The 19,347-nt window shown below is 50.6% G+C and overlaps 5 protein-coding genes across 5 annotated transcripts; 1 reads left to right on the top strand and 4 right to left on the bottom strand.

Moving 5' to 3' along the window:
* Positions 1–2,286: 2,286 nt before the first annotated feature.
* LY79DRAFT_571509 (GMC oxidoreductase) lies at positions 2,287–5,070 on the bottom strand. The gene has a single exon (XM_060559255.1). The coding sequence runs from the start codon at positions 4,804–4,806 to the stop codon at positions 2,455–2,457; it is 2,352 nt and encodes a 783-aa protein (XP_060407899.1). The 5' UTR covers positions 4,807–5,070; the 3' UTR covers positions 2,287–2,454.
* Positions 5,071–6,786: 1,716 nt separating this feature from the next.
* Positions 6,787–10,940, bottom strand: LY79DRAFT_571507 (linoleate diol synthase). Its single transcript, XM_060559254.1, is given in 7 exon segments — positions 6,787–7,325; positions 7,382–7,627; positions 7,682–9,138; positions 9,150–9,755; positions 9,809–10,001; positions 10,054–10,292; positions 10,348–10,940. The coding sequence occupies 7 exon segments, from the start codon at positions 10,631–10,633 to the stop codon at positions 7,017–7,019; spliced, it is 3,336 nt and encodes a 1,111-aa protein (XP_060407898.1). The 5' UTR covers positions 10,634–10,940; the 3' UTR covers positions 6,787–7,016.
* Positions 10,941–12,130: 1,190 nt separating this feature from the next.
* LY79DRAFT_571503 (uncharacterized protein) lies at positions 12,131–14,609 on the top strand. Its single transcript, XM_060559253.1, has 3 exons — positions 12,131–12,564; positions 12,624–12,638; positions 12,702–14,609. Exons 1-3 carry the CDS (start codon positions 12,330–12,332, stop codon positions 14,408–14,410), a joined length of 1,959 nt encoding a protein of 652 aa, XP_060407897.1. The 5' UTR covers positions 12,131–12,329; the 3' UTR covers positions 14,411–14,609.
* A 174-nt stretch (positions 14,610–14,783) lies between these two features.
* Positions 14,784–16,529, bottom strand: LY79DRAFT_71279 (uncharacterized protein). The gene is made up of 5 exons (XM_060565080.1): positions 15,933–16,529; positions 15,819–15,872; positions 15,687–15,764; positions 15,575–15,625; positions 14,784–15,514 (listed from the first exon to the last, which is right to left on the bottom strand). Exons 1-5 carry the CDS (start codon positions 16,293–16,295, stop codon positions 14,825–14,827), a joined length of 1,236 nt encoding a protein of 411 aa, XP_060407896.1. The 5' UTR covers positions 16,296–16,529; the 3' UTR covers positions 14,784–14,824.
* A 776-nt stretch (positions 16,530–17,305) lies between these two features.
* On the bottom strand, positions 17,306–18,855 carry LY79DRAFT_571497 (uncharacterized protein). Its single transcript, XM_060559252.1, has 2 exons — positions 17,899–18,855; positions 17,306–17,834 (listed from the first exon to the last, which is right to left on the bottom strand). The coding sequence occupies exons 1-2, from the start codon at positions 18,773–18,775 to the stop codon at positions 17,707–17,709; spliced, it is 1,005 nt and encodes a 334-aa protein (XP_060407895.1). The 5' UTR covers positions 18,776–18,855; the 3' UTR covers positions 17,306–17,706.
* Positions 18,856–19,347: the final 492 nt, after the last annotated feature.

Here is a 19,347-nt window from a genome sequence, read left to right as displayed (position 1 = left end):
CTACCTATTAAAAAAGGGATTTATAAACCTAAGAAGAGATTAAAGGATATATAATTATTTATATATAGTTATTATTACTAGCCTTAATACTTTATATAGATATATACTACTAGTTATTACTATACTTTTATTTATTTAGGGAAATTTACTTTTTTTATAATTACTTTATTAATTTATACTTTTATTTTAGTATCTTTATAGATTAGGTCTAAGAATTGCAAGACCTATTAATTAATATATATATAATTATTATTAGACGTTGTTGTAGTGTAGGTGGTTTTCCTATGTTTTACTATTCCTCTTTTCCTTTATTAGGTAGCCTAGATGCCCTGCCCCTTTCTTAATAGTTATACTATATCTATAATATTTATTTATTATTCTTACTACTATATACCTCTTATATTCTTTAGCTACTTAACTAGGTAGTCTTTAGGCCTATAAAGGTAGCCTATTATAAAAAGCTTAAATATTTAAGTTAATAAAATAATTTAACTATTATTAATAAAAAGAACTTTATTAGCTATTACTATAAGGCTTACTAGGCTAAGTTAACTATAGGTAATATTAAAAGTAGTTAAAAATATACTAGGTTATAGCTTATTACTTTAGTAAAACCTTTAATAAGTAAGTATTTAGTCTAAAAGGTAATATTATTATTAATAATACTATTAATACTACTTAACTAAAGAGTAAAAAAGGCCTATAAGGCCTAGGGTATAAAGAAATAGGTATTTACCTTATCTATAGTTAAGTAGTCTATACTAAAGAAGGTTAAAGACCTTAGAGATTAACTATATTTATTTAGCTAACTAGAATAAAATATTACTATATAACACTAGCTCTTTAGAAAGGTTAAAAAAGGCTTTAAAAAGTAAGCCTTTAAGTTAGCTATTACTAAGTACTAAATATAGCTTCTTTAGGCTAAAGTTAATAATAGTACTACTAAGAAAAGAAAGGCTATTATCTTAAATCTAAATATAAAGTTTATAACTATTAAAGAGGTATAGTAAGCCTAGGTTAAGGCTAATAATACTAAAAGTAAGCTAGATAAATCTAGTGTATTAGAATTACCTAGTAAGGCTAAAAGTTGTATTATTGTAGCTTTAAGAGGTAGTTAATAGTTAATTAATAAAGTAGTAGTTATTGTAATAGTATTATAATTCATGTGGTCAGAATAGGGGGGTGGTCAGTAAGTGGGTACTTTGACTTATCCTGCTCTCTAAGCGATTCTTGTTTAGGGTGAGCAGTTGGTTTTGCATTGCCCGCCGTGTCCTGACACGTACCAAAGGTTGACAGTCTGGGGCATGACATGTACATGCAGTGGGAGACCTCCGATTCGAAGCTGGCATCGCGACAAATGCATCGCTGGTTCTCCCAGGAGCCACAGATGGACGAAATGGCACTTCGCCAGCACGCAGCCTGATTATACATACTCGTCTGTCAGCGGTTGTTCTTGGAGCGCCGCGAGACTGTCACTGTGAGAACACCGAGCAAAGCTTACAGCGCATTCCGGAAGCCTGCTGTCTCGTGCCGATAAGTCGATCTCGGCGTGCGTGGCCAACAGCAGCGCCGCCAAAGCGACCAGCATGACTGGGAGCTTCACTGGGCCCATTCTTCCCACATATCGACAAGGTCGTGGGCGGTCCTGGTATCGAGGAACATAGGTGACACCTGTGCGCAGGGGGGCGGAAAGTAATGGGAAACAGGGAAATCCGGTTACGCAGGTGTCTGTCGCGTTCCTAGCACGTTCACGACCTCATGACTCGTAAAACTCCGCACAGCAGCGTAGGTAAATGGCCAAGCTAGACTTCGCGCGCGGCACAGGTGAAGTTACCGGGATCAAGCAGGTTGCCAACCGTGCTTTTGTGGTATGTCTCGGATCAATGCCTTCGAATGCGCGAAGATATTAGCTGTCAAAACAAGATGCAGTAATGAGGCCGACTACTCCCAGGGCCTAGTCCAAGTCCTACTATGTTTCTCACGGGTCACGGGTCACAGGTGCGAAAACGAGCCGTACTACGTATCGAAACGGATCGTACCCTGGGTGACGATGCCCTGGTTCTTGATTGACGATCCGAAGATCTAAGGCCGTACATCCATACATCCAACGCAACTATAAAGCTTACTACATATACCCACGCCCATTGCGTCATGCTTGACTCTCGGATCTTTGCACTTAAGAGATAAACTCGTCGCGAGAAAACGGAACGTGGGCGACCTGGTCAGGGCGCACTTTGATATTCACCCACATAAGCAGAGACTATGTGCGTGTCAAACTTTCTTGCAAGGGCGACATGAATTTGTCACCTAAAAATATGCACCCTACTTCTTATACTTTATTGATTCAAGCAGAATGGAATTGGAAAAGTAGGTCTTAGCCGTTGTTCTATTTACAGATATAAAAGTTTTGCACTGAAGAATTTGTAGTATATACACGAAAAGACATCTCATCGCTCAGAAGTCACGGCTGGCACGGTGAGAGTAATGGAGGCGCTGCGCACGCCTTGTTGCGCGTTTGTAGCCGGCCTTGTTGTTGTAGGAGTCGGGGCCGCCAGTGCTGCCCCCGGTTCCAGCTCCGCCAAGGATCTGGGCGGCGGCGTGCTCGGCGGCAACCATGACGATGGCCTGAGTGTTGCCGGTTGGCAAGTCAGGGTGAATGGAAGCATCGACGACGAAAAGGTTGTCGGTGCCCCATACCTTGGTCCGGGTATCGACGACGCTCTTGCCGTCGTTATTGGTGCCCATGACGGCACTGCCGACAAAGTGGCTTCCCGTGACGTACTCCGAAATGAGGCTCTCGGCGGTGGCGTTGCCGGCCAAGGTCAGGGTGCTGTTGGACTTGGAGGCGTACTTGATGAGTTGGTTCATGAAACTCGTGATGGCATCCTTGTCGCCCTTGGTGGTGAGGTAGGGCTCAGTGGTCAACTTGGTGGAACCGTCGGCAGAGATTCCCAGAGCACCGACGGATGTCAGGCCGTGAGTGAGATAAACCTTGACTCTGATGGTGTTGTTCTTGGGGGAGTTGACGGTACCCTGGACATAGCGCTTCTGGCCGTCAGAACCCTCGACGCTTGTCCAGAAGTTTAGACGCTGACCGGCCTGGCTGAGGAGGCCAGACCCCTGGGCGAACTCGTCGACGTCAGTCTGGGACGGGCTGGTGAAGGCAGTGCTTGCCAGAGAGTCCAGGTTTGACTTGGTCTGGAAGTTGACGGTAAAGATGGGGTGGTCTTTGAGGTTCTGGCCGACAGGAAGGTTGATCCACTGGGCCTCGGCGGGCAGAGTGACCGGCACAGAGCCACTCTTGACCGTCTGGATCTGCTCCTTGGGTCCGATACCGCTGTTGAACAGAATACGGGGCGTAGACAGAGCACCAGCAGCAAGGATTGCGGCGCCGCCAGACTTGAGGTTGATAATCTGGCGGGTGTTCTTGCCGGTCTCAATCTCGACACCGGAGATGGTGGTGCCGTTACGGACGGCGCGAACGACCTTGGCGTTGAGCTGGAGCTTGAAGTTGGGCATGGCCTGGGCGCGAGGGAGGTAGTCACGGATGGGACCGCCACGAAGACCGTTCTCGATCAACCAAGGGGGGTGGGTGAAGACAGCCTCCTTCTTGTTGGGCTCCGCGAGGCCGTTTACCTCAGTGAAACCGTTGCCGGCCAGCCACTTGGACATGACATCGTAAGCGCCCTGGTCATAACGCTTGCCGTCCTTGCTGGGCAGGATGGTGCCGGGAGTGCGCTCGTAGAGCTTATTGGCAGACTCCTCGACGTCACTCCACTTCCAGCCCGCGGGCCACTTGTCGTCGAAGTCATGGGCAGCAGGCTTAACCCACATCATGGCGTTCACCATGGTCGAGCCGCCAAGAAGACATCCAGCCTGGGAAGCGGTGTCGGTGCAGTACTCGCTCGTCTCCTTGGCGGTGGAAAGGTAGTATCCCATGGCCGGGACGTCGTACTGGGTAACGGTGTTGTTCCAATCGAGAGTGGCCTTCCCGCCGGTTGCAGCCACAGAGGCACCGCCACGCTCAAGCAGCAGAACACTCTTGCCGGACTCGGCCAGACGTTCGGCGACAATGAGGCCAGCAGCGCCACCGCCGGCGACAATGTAATCGTAGGTCGTATTCGAAATGGTGGTGGTGACGTTGGCAGGGATCGAGGGGGTGGTGCCATTGCCGGCGCCGGGGGTGGTGGCAGCATCCGAAGCCTTGGCAGCCCAGGTGGCGTAGTCGGCCGACTTGGCCTCGGCGAGGTTAGCGCCGAAGAGGCCGAAACCGGCACCGTGGTAGTTGAGGGCAACGGAGGCACTGGAGGTGTCCGAGAGCGCCGTGGTCGAGTAAGCCCAGCCGAAGGTGGTGGTGTCGGCAGTGCCGGTGAAGGTAGTTTCGTCGCCAGTAATGCAGCCCTGGCAGAGGAAAGTGTAAGTGAAGGAGGTTTCGTTGACGGAGACGCCGGAAGCGATAGGCTTCAGGGTGATGCTAGAGTCGGTGACGACACTCGGATTCGAGTATCCGCTGGCCTTGCGGATGGACGTCTGGACCGAGTCCCCGTTGGGCCACGCTACAAGGAGGATCTTGTTGGTCATGGGACCGCCGAGGGAAACGGCAGCCCAGCCTGTGGAGACAGGGGCGGAGATCTGGCCGATAAAGTCTTTGCCAACAGTAGTGGGTAGAGCGATACCGAAGCTGAAGCCGGATGTCTCGCTGTGCCGCTGGAGCGTGATCCCAGAAGCAGCGTCAACGTACGATGATGTCTGCTGTGCGGCGGCCGCCGCTGCCAAAAGCCCCGCGGAGAGGAGGGACTTGAACATGGTGAAGGATCGTATATGTTTCCAGTTGACCGTTAGAGAGTGTAGTTTCAAGTGCCGCGTGTTAGTCCAGGATTTGGTGTGAAAGGAATGGAACACGATTGTGTTGAGAGGTAGAGAGTGTACACCCGTTTCGGGGGGCAGAAGAAAGGCAACAGCAACCAGCGCAAATAAATGTAACAGAAATGAAGTTGTGATCACGGAAACGTGAGATGAAGAAAGTGTGACAATCCGAGCCCCGAGTCATTGCCAGCTGGTCTATATATCTTCTCTTCTGTGGGTATTATAGCATAAGAGTCCTAATCAAGAAGGACGCCGATAGAACAATTTGGCCGTTCCTCGTTATTGGCCCCATAGTGGGGGCTGGTAGGGTCAGTATAGTATCCATCCACAATGATAGGTCCATAATGACCTAGCCAAGGCCGAAGGCGTGGTTAACGAACATGGGTGACAAGCAGGCTGAGCCGTATTGTTGGGTCTTTTGGCAAATAAGGAAGTCCCCCATAGCACTTTAAAAGCACTTAAATAGCAGCATGAGTCGGATGGCAATGTTGGCAGAGGGGGCTGCCGGTTGATGTCCGTCGGGCGACGTCCTATATGGGTACATACATTCCTAGATCCCAGCCCTATGGACCTTGCTGTGCTGGATCACCGGTACTGATGAATGAGCCAGTGTCGGAAGCGTCGCCGCGGCAGGACAGACCTGATGATTTGTTCGCCAGACCCGGTCGAAGGTGGGCAAACATTGGTTTGGCTGTGGCTGTACTGGGCTGGGCACGATGCACCCGCCGCATATAGATTTGTTTTTCGAGTTTTTCGAGTCTCGGCTCTCCTTGAAGATGGTTCTTGCACATGAGTGGACGGTTTTGGAGGGCCCTGTACCCCGGATATATGAACTAGCAAGGTTTAATCTTAATGCGAAACGCTAACAAACCGTCGTCCGAAATTGATCAGCGCTGTTGGGCACCACTGGCCAGTTTCGGGGCTCAAGACGGATTTTTGTTTGGTCCGATGCTTCCAAAAACAGGTTCAATTAGGCAGGTCTTGTCACAAAGAGATAACTACGAAAGGGATGTAGGGGCAGAGGGGAAAATCTTTATCCTACATACGGCGTACACCAGTTGACTTTCGTGAGAGGGGCAGGCGTTTAAGAAACAAACCTAATAAGTAATACCATTAGACTCATCATTACACGAGGAAGTCCCAGAAACCGCCGGCTTAATCCATCTCCTCGCGACGCTTGTTCTGCTCCTTAATCTCCGTTGGCGCGTATTCACGCCCTCTAGTGAAACCGTCTGTTTGGATCATTACGCCCCGAAAGTGTAAGAAGGCTTGTTGCTTATATTTCTCTCTCTTTTTGCTATTTGCATATCTCTTCTCTCTTCTCTCTCATGGTATCTTCTAGTTTCCCTAAGTCGAGGTAAAGCACTACACCAGCGCATCACGTCCTTAATTTCATGGGTCAACTAATAACCTATAATGACATTACTATCGTTTAGCTACACTGTAATATCGCAAGGGCGACGGTAGGTGGTCTATGCGTTAAGCTTCCCCTGCGATGCTTTACCGGCTTATCATCCCGCTTCTAGAAATTCCCATGCTAATACGAAAACCTGCGCGAGACATCTCATGACGCTCAACTGGTCCCTGTCATGCGGCAATGGTTCCCTCATTCCTTGCCACGCAACAACTGCCATGCCATGGTCCCACCGGTTTCCGGCAGCGCGGCGTTCGTCATCGCAAGACTGCATTATCCATGTCATCCCTGCAGATCAAGGGTGGCTTGGCAGTCTTCTCCTCCTTCTCAACCTCGGAAACCGTAATCAGCCGGGTTCTTGTTGCGCTACCTATCGTTTATATGTGACACGATTGAATGATTGATGCTGATAGATAGCTTCTGTAACCGTATTCGTGCACTGAATCGTTAAAGCTGTACAAGCAGCCCTGTCACGTGACACATCACGTGTGTTTTATTCAATACTCGCAGTACTTGCCTACATATTTGAGCACGCCTTTCACATCTTCACTTGCACCATAATTAAGAATATTTCACCCTCATTCTCATACGTCCTACTATGTGCGCTAGGTCAAGCCATCGAGCCTGTTAGGCGATGTGAAGTATCAAGAAACTGTGCATTATTGCCAGCCAGCAACATCATCCGCAAATCACTGTCGTCCATGCGCAATTGCTCGGTCTGAGTCTCTATGGCTATCTAGTCCTCATCCCACATCACCTTCATGGACACGGGGAACGGCCAGAGTTGACCCCAATCCTCCTTCATGTACACGAAGAAACCACCGGGCCTAGGCACCTTCTTCAAGATACCTTGAGGTCCCGGAACCCGTCGCACGTTCTTCTTCCGGAAAAGTGCCCTGAACATCTCGGTGAGCGCCACTTGGCTTGCAGCACGACCAAGACAGGCGTGCGGGCCGAGACCGTAGTGGATGTATGAGTCAAGGGGCCTGCGGGGATTGACTTCTTCCGGCAGAGGGAAGTGCTCGGGGTCTATGGCGGCAGAAACCTAAACTTTGGGTTAGCTCGGGACCCGGCCGATATTAACCCCGTCATTAAACTTACGAAACTGACAAAGACCCTGTCCCCTCGTCTTACGGAGACCTCGCGGCCATCGTCCTCGACGATTACGTCGTCCTGCGTCGCCTCGCGGTATGAGCCGAATGTTCCCGCCAGTCGGATGCCCTCCATGGCGTATCCAAGAAGAAGAGCATCATTCTCCTTCGTCGACGGGGACATGGCCACCTTGTGAATCTGTTGAAGGTGTTCGCTACCTGGGGACGAGAGGTAATAGTCGACAGCCTGTGCAAACTGCATTCCAACATGTCAGCATATCTGTCTTTCGCCAAACCAGGAAACACTCACTACTTGTGCTTGATTCGGCACCATGGCACCTGACGTGGGCAAAATCTGGCTCCACGCAATATCATAGGCGCTCAAACCGGCTTTAGCAAGGCCCTTTACCATATGGGTCCCGTATGAAGCGAGCGGGTCTTCCTTGTCCGCCGTGCCGGTGAAGAGTCCGCGGAAGCCCACCTTGGTAGTGATTTTGACGTTTGTTTCGACCATCTTCCCAAGCTTCATCGTCACCTCCTTGGCCTGCTGTCGGAGAGGGAACGACTTGACGGGATCGATATCGAAGAAGATGCACACGAAGATGGCCGCCAGGATTTCGTACATCTCTTGCTCCGAAAAGACGCCCTTGGGGTTCTTGGCGGTCTTGAGAGGCAAGTTGAACACTCTCGAAGCGAAGTGAACGTGGGCAATGTTGCCGACATCACGAATGATGTCGACGTGTGTCTGACCGGCGAGCTTGTACGACTTTTCCAAGAGCAACTGCTCCGTGATCAGGGCATAAAATTGCTTGACGTGAGAGTCCCAGCCTTCCTTGTAGAGCAAGGACTGCATGCATTTCTTTTGGCCCGCGTGAAAGTCCGTGTCTCCAGAGAGCATGAAACGGCTGCCGCCCTCACCCATCAGGAACGAGAGACCTTCATCCCATGTCACCTTGTATCGGTTCTGGTTCTCCAATATGTGCTTGGCACCTCCGTATGAGATAATGTTCGTTCGCAGAGGGGTGAACTTGGGCTTGGAGAAATCAAACTGGTCGACGCGACCCAGATCCGTGAGAATTTGATGGTTCTCGGGAGGGATAACCATGGGGTAGTGAGCGTAGACCGAGTTCGCTTTGAAGTGGTTGGGAAAGGCTCTCAGGAACAGCTTGTAAAAGACGCAGCCGTGGTTGACATTGAGGTTGTAATCGACCTCCTTGTAGCCCCATTGAGTCAGGTGGCGAGGGCTGTAATCCGTGGTGTAATATCTGTCACCCCGAACAAGACAAACTGCGTCCGACAGCACGACGCGTGAGATGGTATATGTCGGAGCGATACCAACGCCAGGCGTCATGGGCGTCTTGGCCTCCTCGGCGACGAGACCCGGATAGAGCTCGACATAGTCAGGGTGCTGATACAGGTTCTTAAGCTGCTCGGACACGGCCGGATCCGAGTTTATGTCCTCGAACCGGTCGTAGGGCTTCAAACCGAAATGCTTTCTGAACTCGTTTAGACCTGCGACGTTCCACTTCCGGCCGTGCAGAATGCCCATAATCTCGACCGGCCTCATGACCTGCGGGACGTTGCGAGCTCCAAATGCGCCAGCGCAATCCTCGATGGCTGAGCTGATGCAGTCGACGAGGTCGTCATCGTCAAATTTTCCGTCCTCGCCTCGTTGGTATTCGGCGAAGGTACGCTGACCTGGGTCGTCGGGAATCGACTTCTCGAATTTCCCAAAGATGCAAGCCAGCTCTTGGGGGGACAGCTCCCCTTGCCACTACCACCACTCAGAAGTTTTCCATAGAATTTCTGGATCCATTTGTCGTCCTTATCCGAGATGCAGGAATGCCATCTGTAACAGAGGTTAAACTCTGCTGAGTTGACATTTCCGGTTCCTGCTTCCGCTCCGTCAGGAGTACCAGCGTCGATGCCGGCCTCTTGGCGGGGGTCGAGCGTCCATGTTGTGTTGGTGCGGTTCAGGTTTACAATGTTGCGGACGTAGTCGATCAATGTGATGTTGATGTACAGACCAGAAGTCACGAGTCGTGCTGTCTGGAACAGGTCTTCATCGTACTTCTTCCAGGCCTTTGCGGCGTCTTCTTCTGAGAGGCCTTTGCCTGGTCGAGCGAACCTATCGCCTTCGTTGATGACAGCGAGATGCTCCGCGACGTGGTTGTGGAATCGGTTGAACATGATCAGGAGGACGCAGACACCCGGCGGCATTCCGATAAGTCGCTTGTCGGCAAAGCTGTCGGCCTTGAGCTTGCCATCCCGAAAGGTCCTGATAGAATCTTGCATCTCCTGGTTGCTGCCATATAGCGGGGAGAGGTCAAGGTAAGCCGACGTCTTGGACTTGTTGCTGTCCCTGTAGTCGGTCCAAAACAGATCTGGTAAAAGTCAGCGTCTTGTCTAGACTAGGCTAGTGAATATGGGCCCTTACCATGGATAATGATGGTTGCCCAATACCACAAGATGCTCGATACGTTGTTTGGATGCTTCTTGTAATCAGTACGGCCCATGACGGCATCGAATATCAAGCCAGGGTCAGGCATTGCACCCAGCGTGACAATCCGAGGCTTGACTGATCTCGCATATGCACCGCCGGCGGCACCCAGCTGAGGGAACATTGGGTTCTGGTAGAATGTTAGTACGTTATGGGTTTAGCTGTAAAATGACTCAACTGACGTTGTAGGATCCATCCGCGCGCCGATACTTATACTCATCGCCCATGTACAACATGGGTGGGTGTTCAAGAGAGTCCCAAAGCTCTTTGATGAAAGTATTCGTCAGTTTCTCGCGAAGTTGAGAGTTATGGGGAAGTTTGGCCACGATCTGGATGGTGCGCTCCATGATCATAGTCTTGTCATCCTGGATCTTCTCCCTCTTGATCTTGGATTTGATGATCTGCACAAGGGTTTTCACGTCTGTCTCGGGGTTTAGCGGGAACAACTTCAATTCCTTTGGTGTCACGGAACTGACCTGCCGCCTGCAGCGCCCGAAGGTTTTGGACCATTGTCGGCCGAATCAGCTCCTTAGGATAAGTCCCATCACCATTCTGGGTAGGTAGTGGCCGTTTGGATGCCTCTCGTAGCGCTGAGAGACCGCTCTTCTTCTTGACATCATGAGAACCATATCGGGCGGATGCGCGACTTGGTCCAGGCTGCTTTTCATTACTGACGGGGGCCCCTTTACCGGAGACGGCACTGGAGTGCTCAGACTCCCCGATATCAGGCCTTCCGAGGCTCCCGTTTCGATGGGATTTCATGGTATACTGAGAGATAAACGTGTCTTCGAATACGTCTTCCCGACGGAAATTTGCGAACACTCGCGGCTTCTCGCCAGGGTTTGGTCTTCCTATATAATTTCCAGACGGTCATTCACCATTACACACTAATCTTAAATTGCAGCGTGACGTGACCTGTTCAATGCTTCTTGGCAGCCGATTCTTCTGCCCTTTTTGAGCATGCGAGCTTGGCTGGTGGGAGCTTACACCCAGCCGTGACATACCGATAGCTTCGGCCTGTCTTGGGTCATGTCTTGGAATGTCTCACATCGGCTGCACATCGGCCGGGTGCACGCCTGCAGCCGTCCACGACGATCCCGTTCGGCAACAATAGGTTGCGGCACTAGGGGTCTAATTATTCAGCCCGATTGACGATCATTTTCCGTCCCAAAGAATTACCAGGGGAATCTCCGGTCTTGCTTCTTTTTGAATTCCACTAGAGACTGGGTTGCTAAATTCTCCGCATCCACCGGCAATTCCTTAAAACGTACGACAGATGGTGCTGAAGAAGGGTGGCGTGGTTTGGTATTGAATCTTTGGGCCTCAATCACACAGTTGATGTGGCAAGCTTCGTGTATGCTGTGCTATATTCCTGAAGCCGCCTGCTTCTGCACTAGATCGGTTCGTTAGTTAGTTTCTGTTCCTCTACATCTCACTTATCTCGTGTGATGTGGGCGGCAAGGGAGCGAGCATTGTGTTCGACCCTGTCTCACGTTCGAATTGCATTGACAGAAGCAACAACGATTTTGAAAACTTTTCACAATGTCAGTCATGTCTTGAACACTCTACTTACAAATTCAACAGGAAGGGTCCAATCCCAGGTGATGTCCCAACCAAGCCCAAAGATTCTCTCGCAAAGTTGTCAGACTTAGTTGGCATTTAGATGTGGCTGATTGATGATGTCTTATTCGATGACATATTTGCAGGTACGCCTCGACGGCATCGTGAGAAGCCAAGAGGACAACGGTTCTGAGACCAATCTATCGCGCTGGCGTATGCTAGCACCACTTCGGGTATTAACTTTCGAGCGCCAACGTGCTCTTTCTCACGGATGATACATCCCCCCCCGTATCTTGAGTTGAGTATACTTGTCTCGGTCACAGCTGAAAACGATTGCGCTAAGAACGCCTCAACTGATCTATCAGTTGAATTAACTGCATTTTACAAACTTCCCGAATTTTGACTGCTGATTGTAGATCTGTCTTAGATACAACTACCAAGCCGTGAGTTGTTTCACGGCTGAGATGCAGATCAATTCCCATCATGATCGACACCCTCGTTCTGTTAATTTGGTTGGTTGAGGGATAGACGGTGAGGAGACATGGAACTAGTGTCACACCGGGCTTCATTGCACTACACAGCCGTGTTTCCCGAACCAGTGAAGTTTTACTCCCCCTTTACCGGCCGAGGCGATAATTGAGAATGCTAAATGCATCCCGCCGTCATCCGCTTGCATGCAGGCCAGCGCAAAACGTACAAGACCGCCAGACGTGGCATCTCTATTCAAGGGGTTGTGGAATGTCGGTCGCTTTAACGGAGATATCATCGGGTGGGGTCTACCATTGTATATGACAACGTATCTTTCGCACTCCCTTCGGCTGGGCTGTCGTGCGCTGTCTTCGCCCCTTTTATCTTCTTTGAACCAGAAAAGACTTGTTGCCAGTTTGGCCCAAGTGCTATGCATCCTCACCTCCTCAATTCTTCCAAACAGCGGGGGGGTAACCCCAGAATGAGCGCAACAGAGCCGGGCGATCAAACTGGGAATGGGGCATATCGAGAAAGCCAGCAACGAGGCCCTCGAAGAAAACTCATTCTCTGCTTCGATGGCACCGGCAATAAGTTTCGAGGTGATGACAGCGACAGTAACATACTCAAGATTTTTCGCATGCTCGACAGCTCAGCCGACGACCAATGTAAGGGGATCCATACAGGGACATACAGAATGATAGCTATTGGTTACTGACCATCTTAGATCATTACTACCAACGTGCGCTTATCAATTCTTGATCCCTTGAGAAAACAAGTAACAAAGACACTAACCGCTGCATAGCCGGAATTGGAACATATGTCGTGTCGGAAAATCTGACTCACAACGGCATTAGAGCAAAATGCAAGTCCTGGTATCAGATGGCCAAAGACTCCGCCGTCGGCTCCTCGTTCGATCAGCACGTCGTCGGGGGCTATCGGTTTCTGATGCGGTATTACTCTCCGGGAGACGATATTTACATGTTTGGCTTTTCTCGAGGGGCCTATGTTGCCAGGTTCCTGGCCGAGATGCTGGACTTTGTCGGTCTCCTCTTGCATGGCAATGAGGAGATGGTTGCCTTTGCGTGGAACGCATTTTCTCAGTGGCAATGCCGCCGAACCAACTCCACCCCGAAGGGCAAGGAGGAAAAGGAAAAGATGTATCAGTTTCTCAGAGGTTTCAGAGAAACCTTTTCCCGGCCGATCCGACGCATCCGTTTTCTGGGACTTTTCGATACGGTGAATAGTGTTCCCCGCTTCGAGACGGCATGGATGCAGCGTAGCAAGTTCCCATACACTGCACGCAGCTCTGCCAAAGTCATTCGACATGCAGTCAGCATTGATGAACGTCGGGCAAAGTTTCGGCAGGATCTGATATACCAAGAGCCCAAGAAGTGTCACAGGAAGAACGCCGCCAAACGGATGATAGAGCATCAGCCGTTCAACGAAAAATTACAAGAATATCAAGAAAAGTATCGCCCTGGCCGGCGTTCAACGCTCGCTCCCGACGACGCCGTCGCCGCGGAAGATCGTGGGAGGAGGCACCATCATGAAAGGCAGGAAGACAACGCAGACCATCCTGCTCCCTTTCGCAGCCGTTCCAGGTCTAGATCCAGAGCAACTGATCCCTCACATTGCGCGCACAAGGACCATGATGGCTCATCTGTCCATTCTAAGCCACCAATGGAAGACCTGTCCTACGACTCCGATGACGACGAAGCCGACCAAAATGTCGACGAAGTCTGGTTCGCTGGCGGTCATGGCGACATCGGGGGCGGCTGGGACGCTGTCGCAGGTCGCAAGAATGCCAGCCATATTCCCCTCGTTTGGATGGTCCGAGAAGCCATACGAGCAGGGTTGTCTTTCGACGTCGAGCAACTCGAGTACTTGGGTTGTATCGAATCAGTAACAGCACCTAGCCTACAACGTACACCGGCATCTCCCATGCCTCAAGATGTGCCCGGAGTCCCAGAAATTCATGTTGACGCCCCTTCTCCGCCGGTCGACTTTCGACCAGAGTCCCCAAATGGCTCGACGACAGAGAAAACAGACGAAAACTCGGACGCATTGGCACACACCTGCACGACGACGCCTTTCGCCGAGATGATGCGGACCGCACATGAGGCGGAAATCCACGATTCGCTTGATTTCGCATGCGGCATGCATCGTGTCAGCGTCTTCATGTGGAGGGCGATGGAATACCTTCCCTTTCGAAGACTCGACTTGAGACCCGATGGCAGTTGGAAACCTATTAGGTGGCCGTTGCCTCGCGGGGAAGTTCGCGACATCCCTGACAAAGTCAGAGTCCATGGCAGCGTTATCCGGAGAATGAAGAGAGACGAGAAGTACAGGCCGGGTAATCTGATCGTTGGTGGCGGTGGTAGAGGATGTAGAGTGGCGCCGAAAAAGTACGGAATGGGAGATTGGGTATGTGTCAAGGGCGAAGGAGACTTAATCGACGAGGTCTGGGTGCGCAGGCCCCAGCATAAGGAGAATGAAGAGTCTCACGCCTGACAGATTAGTAACAGGCTAGGTCTAGTGATATGTTTGGGTGGGAGTCGGATACAATGGTGATCATAAGATCCTAATAAACAAGTGAAGAGGACGGAATACCCTGCGCAGAAGGCCCCTTCCATTACTTTCGAGGAACTGGCTCTTCGTCCGGTATGGCAACAATACAGACATTATGAACCAGAGAAACAAATGATTAGACTTTATTCTATGCTTATAACTGATTACAATTTACAAAACGCTGACTGTAATCGAGATGGTGTGAGCGGCCTTACCATACATGTGGTGGTCCGCTCTGCAGTCACAACACATTGTCCTATGTTCAGTCCCGAGGCTGATCTGCCCTGTAGTCGGTCATGCAAATGGAAAACCGAAACTCGTAAAATAGGGCTGTGAGAAATAAACTCTGCATATTGTCTATGTTATAACTTCCGGCGCAGACTCTTTCCACTCCCGGAACCACTTCGGATAGAATTTGTCAACTTTCCATGCCATACCGTCAAGCCATTCTTGCGCAGCAACCAGGCGTTCCTCAGCCTCCGCCAATTTCATTCTGGCCATCGTTTGCCGGGTAGGTATCTCAGCCAAGGTTTCGAGATCAGGAGCTCGGTACTCGAGCTGCACCTCATCCAAGAGAGCGATGTTCCGATCCAAGGCTTGCTTCATGTTTTCAAAGGTCATAGACAAGCATCCCAATGCCTTTGCCGGAACAAGTCGTTGCTTCATTTCCTGGTCCCATAGCATCTGTTCCTTGTCCCGTAATAGGTTGTATCTGCCATATTTGTCGAGAAAATCGGTATTCTTGGCGAGGAACTCGTTCAAGTTGCGTCGAAACTCCTTCGTCTCACATCCTTCGACCGCTGTATTGTTCCAGAGCCTGAGCTTCTCGTCGTATCCCACCTTGGCCCCCGCGGCGTTGTCCAAGTCCTGCACCATGAGCTTGCAAAGTTCGACGTCGTTCTTTGCGGCGTTGCGGGCGTGCAACGCGCGTGCCTTGCACTCTTTATAGGCCAGGGCACGCTTGGACAACTCTTCGCCAGTTTTATTTGCCCCATGTTGCTCTCCGGTCTGTCCTGAGCCTGGTGGGTTGGCAGTGGTGGCACGAGGCTGCAATTTCGTAAGGTGTTAGATTGGCGTCGAACAGATGATTGTGGGCATGAACGGTACCTTTGTGGCTGCATTTACTGCGGAACTAGTCTGTGTCTTGCTTGCAGCAGCCTTTCCTGCTTGTCAATGCTGCATCATAAACGTATAGATGGGGTTGGAGACGGCAGCCTACATTCGTTTTCATCGTCGCCTTTTTCTTCTTTTTTGAACTGGGCGGAGGCCTCTTGGCGTAAGAGATGGACTTCGGGTTCTATGACGAAGTATCGGCAGGCTGAGGATAAATGTTTGTAACAAATGGTCATACCTTTCTTTTCGTACTACTTGTGGAAACAGCAGCGACTGACTTTACACCAGCGGGCTATAACGACATGTCATTATCTTAAGAACTCGACTGGTCATCGGAGGGCCAATTGGGTACCTTATCGGTCTCGGTAGGTGGAAGGACAACCAGCGATTCATCCGATGCGTTGGACTCGGAATCGTCGTCAGCCTCGGAGTCGGGCACTTCGGCGTTTCTGTCCCTACATGGACTGTCCTCTATCGACGGGAGAATAGTACAGTCCTGATCGTCAACCACGTCGTCTGTCGTATGGGTCATGATACTCGCGTTGGCGAGAGCCGCCGCTGGTCTGGCGGATCGACGTAGACCAGCAAGCTTGCCAAAGGTAGTTTTGTTACGAGATGCTGGAGCCGTGGCGGGCCGGCGCAGAGGAGGGGGAGGGGGAGTAGCCGAAAGACTTTTGCGTCTGTCTCTGTTACGATTTGCAACTGTCGGGGGCATCCTGATAGGAACCTTTTCACATCAGCGTGCTCAAATAAGACCAAGCAAGGACCATGAACAGAAACATAATTAAACCACTGAGGGGCTGCAAGTGAACCCTGTTTTCTTGTTTCTAGCTCAGGTGTTCAGGCACTCGTGTACACAAAATTGCCACGGCATGCTGCTTCAGTATTGACTACTTGCATCATCGGCAGTTTTTGTCAAGTGGCCTATGATACCTATGTGGGCATGGGATGTACTGACGATATCTCCGGAAATCCCAAGTGGCGTGGTTATATTCTGACCTAGTGACCGCTCCCCAGTGATTACTTGTTTTCTTGGCGCCTACCGCTGGCCCACGATTTATGCGTTCCGTCGACAACAGCAACTTTGTTTCCAGACTGCTGCTTCTTTAGAGAGGAGCACGGGTGGCTTTAGATGCCGCATCATATACATGCCCTCGTGCCCGCGATACAGCCTTTCAGGTTTTCATCTCGCGACGTCCAGGGGTGGGTAGTACCAAGACGTCAGATACGAAGAAACAGGGGGCTGTGTAGTACAACCCAGCGATTCTGCGGTGGGAGTCTCTTTCGGTCCGTTTCTTGGTGCGGAGTCCATCACAAAAGAAAGAAGAAAAAGAAACGATGATTTCCATTGCGACGTCCATTGAACAGCACAGCCATTCTCCCTGAGTGCGCATGCAGGAGTGCTAGTCAGAACCATGTGTGCGGGTTGAATATTTTTCCCAAGCCAGTCCATCATCAACCGGCAGGAGACGTCAAAGATATAACATTTGCATTATTTCATAGTCCATCTCGCTCCAATATAATGCTCAGTCAATATCAGAAAGGATTCCTGGAGAAATTAAGGACATGTGCATAGTCAGACAGAGAATAATCATGCTGTGGGGATACGACGTAGAAATCAGACAGACCCAGAAACAAAGCGTCCAACAGACTGCAAACTACACGATAAACGAAAGCACAAACTATAACTGAGCGTCACGAAATTGTGGAAAGAAGCATGCACACTTGTTTCACATCATACTGTTGAAGCCAAACTCTTGCAACCCTTTCTATAGCAGGTGCTCCCGTTGGAGCTCGACTCGAATTCATTCTTTTTCCGCTGCTCAAATATATATAAATATTTTAAAAAGAAACCCCTTGGGTGCAAACAACAAAGGACATCTCGCAATGTGGGCCGCACGCATTTTGACTTCCTAAGTTCTTGCACCCTCTCGAGTTACCCCTGCAACCGTTGCGCCTACTTAAGTGGCACGCGGCCCTATTCCCGCAGCCCTGTTCCCGCGGCCAAACGCTTCATTTTAGCCATGGCTTCCTCGAGGGCTTTCTGGAATTTTTCTTTCATCTGGCGTTCTATCTTGACTCGTTCGGCCTTCAGGACCATGGGGCCCACGCTAATGACCGATTCGTTATCGGTCTCGTCGCTCGGATCGGGAGATTCGTACGCGCGTCGCTGCCGCTTGGCCGAGCTTGACTGCTTGGACATGAGAACTGCGCTGGAACTCTTTCTCTTTTTGGGCCCTGTTGACGGCGTGTTCTTTGGGGGGCAGATCATTAGGGAGGTTTGCACGGAAAGGGGGACGTTGTCGGTCATGGCATACCTTGTTCTTGTTCCTGCAGGGTGTATAGTCCAGGCTGACGGCCTCGTGATTGGATGGTTGCTCGAGTGCTTTCTGTCCAACAATACATCAGCACGTTATACATGGTTAACGCGGGGCAATGACGCCTTACCACGTCGTTGATGACTGCTTGGATGTCCTCGAGCAAGAGATGAGGCTGGACAAACCTGACTCTACTGTTGAGTGATTTATTGAGGCGATCATTGAACTTGCTGCTTAGAGCGTCTTTGAGTTCCGAGAGACTGAGCCCTTTCTGGCATAACCAGTAGATCCTGTTAAGGAACTGACTTCCCCATTCTGGAGGGGCGGCGAGAGTTCGGTCATGCAGAAGCTCGTTGAGGTTGTTGATCCCGTAATAGATGCATATCTGATCCTTGAGCCGACTCTGGTCTTCCGTACATTGGGAGCTCTGGTTCCTGGGTTCGGGCACAACAAGGGCATGCGTCTGAGGAGCGGGGTTGGTGAAAACATTGTTATTGATGGTGAGGCCGCTTTCAGATTGTCTTTCAGCTGGCGAGCTGCTCTGGATGGTGTTGCTGTGTTTCTTGCGGGTCTTCTTGCGGGTCTTCTTGCCATCGTGGTTACCGTTATTGCGATTACTGCCGTTGTTGCCGCCGTTGTTGCCGCCGTTGTTGCCGCCGTTGTTGCCGCCGTTATTGCCGCCGTTGTTGCCGTTATTACGGTTGACCCTGTTATTGTTCAGGTGATTACGGCTGTTGCGGTTATCACGGTTACTGCGTTTGATGTTGCTGTCATTTGACGGGCCGTTCAAGTTTGGGCCATTATTGTGTGATCTGTTGCTGTAAGGAGTTGTGCTGTTATTATTGGGGTCATTCTTGTCTCGCTGCGTTTTCCTCATTGTTGCCAAGTGACGCAGTCCAGATATGGTCGAAAGACAGAACGGGAGATGGGATGAGAGAGGGAAGGGGGGGGGGGGGGGGCGAGAAGAACAATAATATAGCAGGCTCAGCGGCACTGAATGGAAGATGGGATCGATTAAAAGAACAAATAGACAGAGGTTGACTTCAGCGTGCTTTATAATGGCCAGTCTGTGTGATTTCGAAGTTGTCGACGATGGCGTCGTCAGAGGGCAAACCCCAGACTGTGCCCTCCTGCAATGCAAGGCATCGCGAAACTGACGCGTTCGCGTCAAACCCTCTACTTCCCCCTCGTTCTTTCTTGTCTATGACACCGCTCGAAAGGGGTTCTCCACAGCCCTCCAAGGGCTAGACATGGAGCTTCTCAGACTCAAGGATCACAGCCAGTGAGAACACGTATCCTTGAGTTTGTGTGGAATAGCAGAGTACCCACCGAGCATTTCGAATGGCTGGGTACTTGACGGCCGACGTCGGTCAGGAAACCGTTTACCCAGCCGAGCTGATCGTCCCCCGAGCAGGCTCTTGGTGTTTTGGCATAAATGGACGGCCGCCA

Source organism: Colletotrichum navitas, assembly GCF_030913465.1.
Source record: "Colletotrichum navitas strain CBS 125086 chromosome Unknown LY79scaffold_126, whole genome shotgun sequence".
NCBI classification, from domain to species: domain Eukaryota; kingdom Fungi; phylum Ascomycota; class Sordariomycetes; order Glomerellales; family Glomerellaceae; genus Colletotrichum; species Colletotrichum navitas.
This window is presented reverse-complemented; position numbering and strand designations above follow the sequence as displayed.

Excerpts from the sequence above, each read along its gene's own strand:
- LY79DRAFT_571509 (XM_060559255.1), bottom strand. The coding sequence starts at position 4,806 with ATGTTCAAGTCCCTCCTCTCCGCGGGGCTTTTGGCAGCGGCGGCCGCC.
- LY79DRAFT_71279 (XM_060565080.1), bottom strand. The coding sequence starts at position 16,295 with ATGCCCCCGACAGTTGCAAATCGTAACAGAGACAGACGCAAAAGTCTT. Across the intron at positions 15,765-15,818 it reads CAAGTAGTACGAAAAGAAAG|AACCCGAAGTCCATCTCTTA; the intron begins GTATGACCATTT and ends ACTTCGTCATAG. Across the intron at positions 15,515-15,574 it reads CAGTAAATGCAGCCACAAAG|CCTCGTGCCACCACTGCCAA; the intron begins GTACCGTTCATG and ends ACGAAATTGCAG.
- LY79DRAFT_571507 (XM_060559254.1), bottom strand. The coding sequence starts at position 10,633 with ATGAAATCCCATCGAAACGGGAGCCTCGGAAGGCCTGATATCGGGGAG. Across the intron at positions 10,293-10,347 it reads TCGGGCGCTGCAGGCGGCAG|ACGTGAAAACCCTTGTGCAG; the intron begins GTCAGTTCCGTG and ends ACCCCGAGACAG. Across the intron at positions 9,756-9,808 it reads GGCAACCATCATTATCCATG|ATCTGTTTTGGACCGACTAC; the intron begins GTAAGGGCCCAT and ends GACTTTTACCAG.
- LY79DRAFT_571503 (XM_060559253.1), top strand. The coding sequence starts at position 12,330 with ATGCATCCTCACCTCCTCAATTCTTCCAAACAGCGGGGGGGTAACCCC.
- LY79DRAFT_571497 (XM_060559252.1), bottom strand. The coding sequence starts at position 18,775 with ATGAGGAAAACGCAGCGAGACAAGAATGACCCCAATAATAACAGCACA. Across the intron at positions 17,835-17,898 it reads CCTGCAGGAACAAGAACAAG|AACACGCCGTCAACAGGGCC; the intron begins GTATGCCATGAC and ends TGCCCCCCAAAG.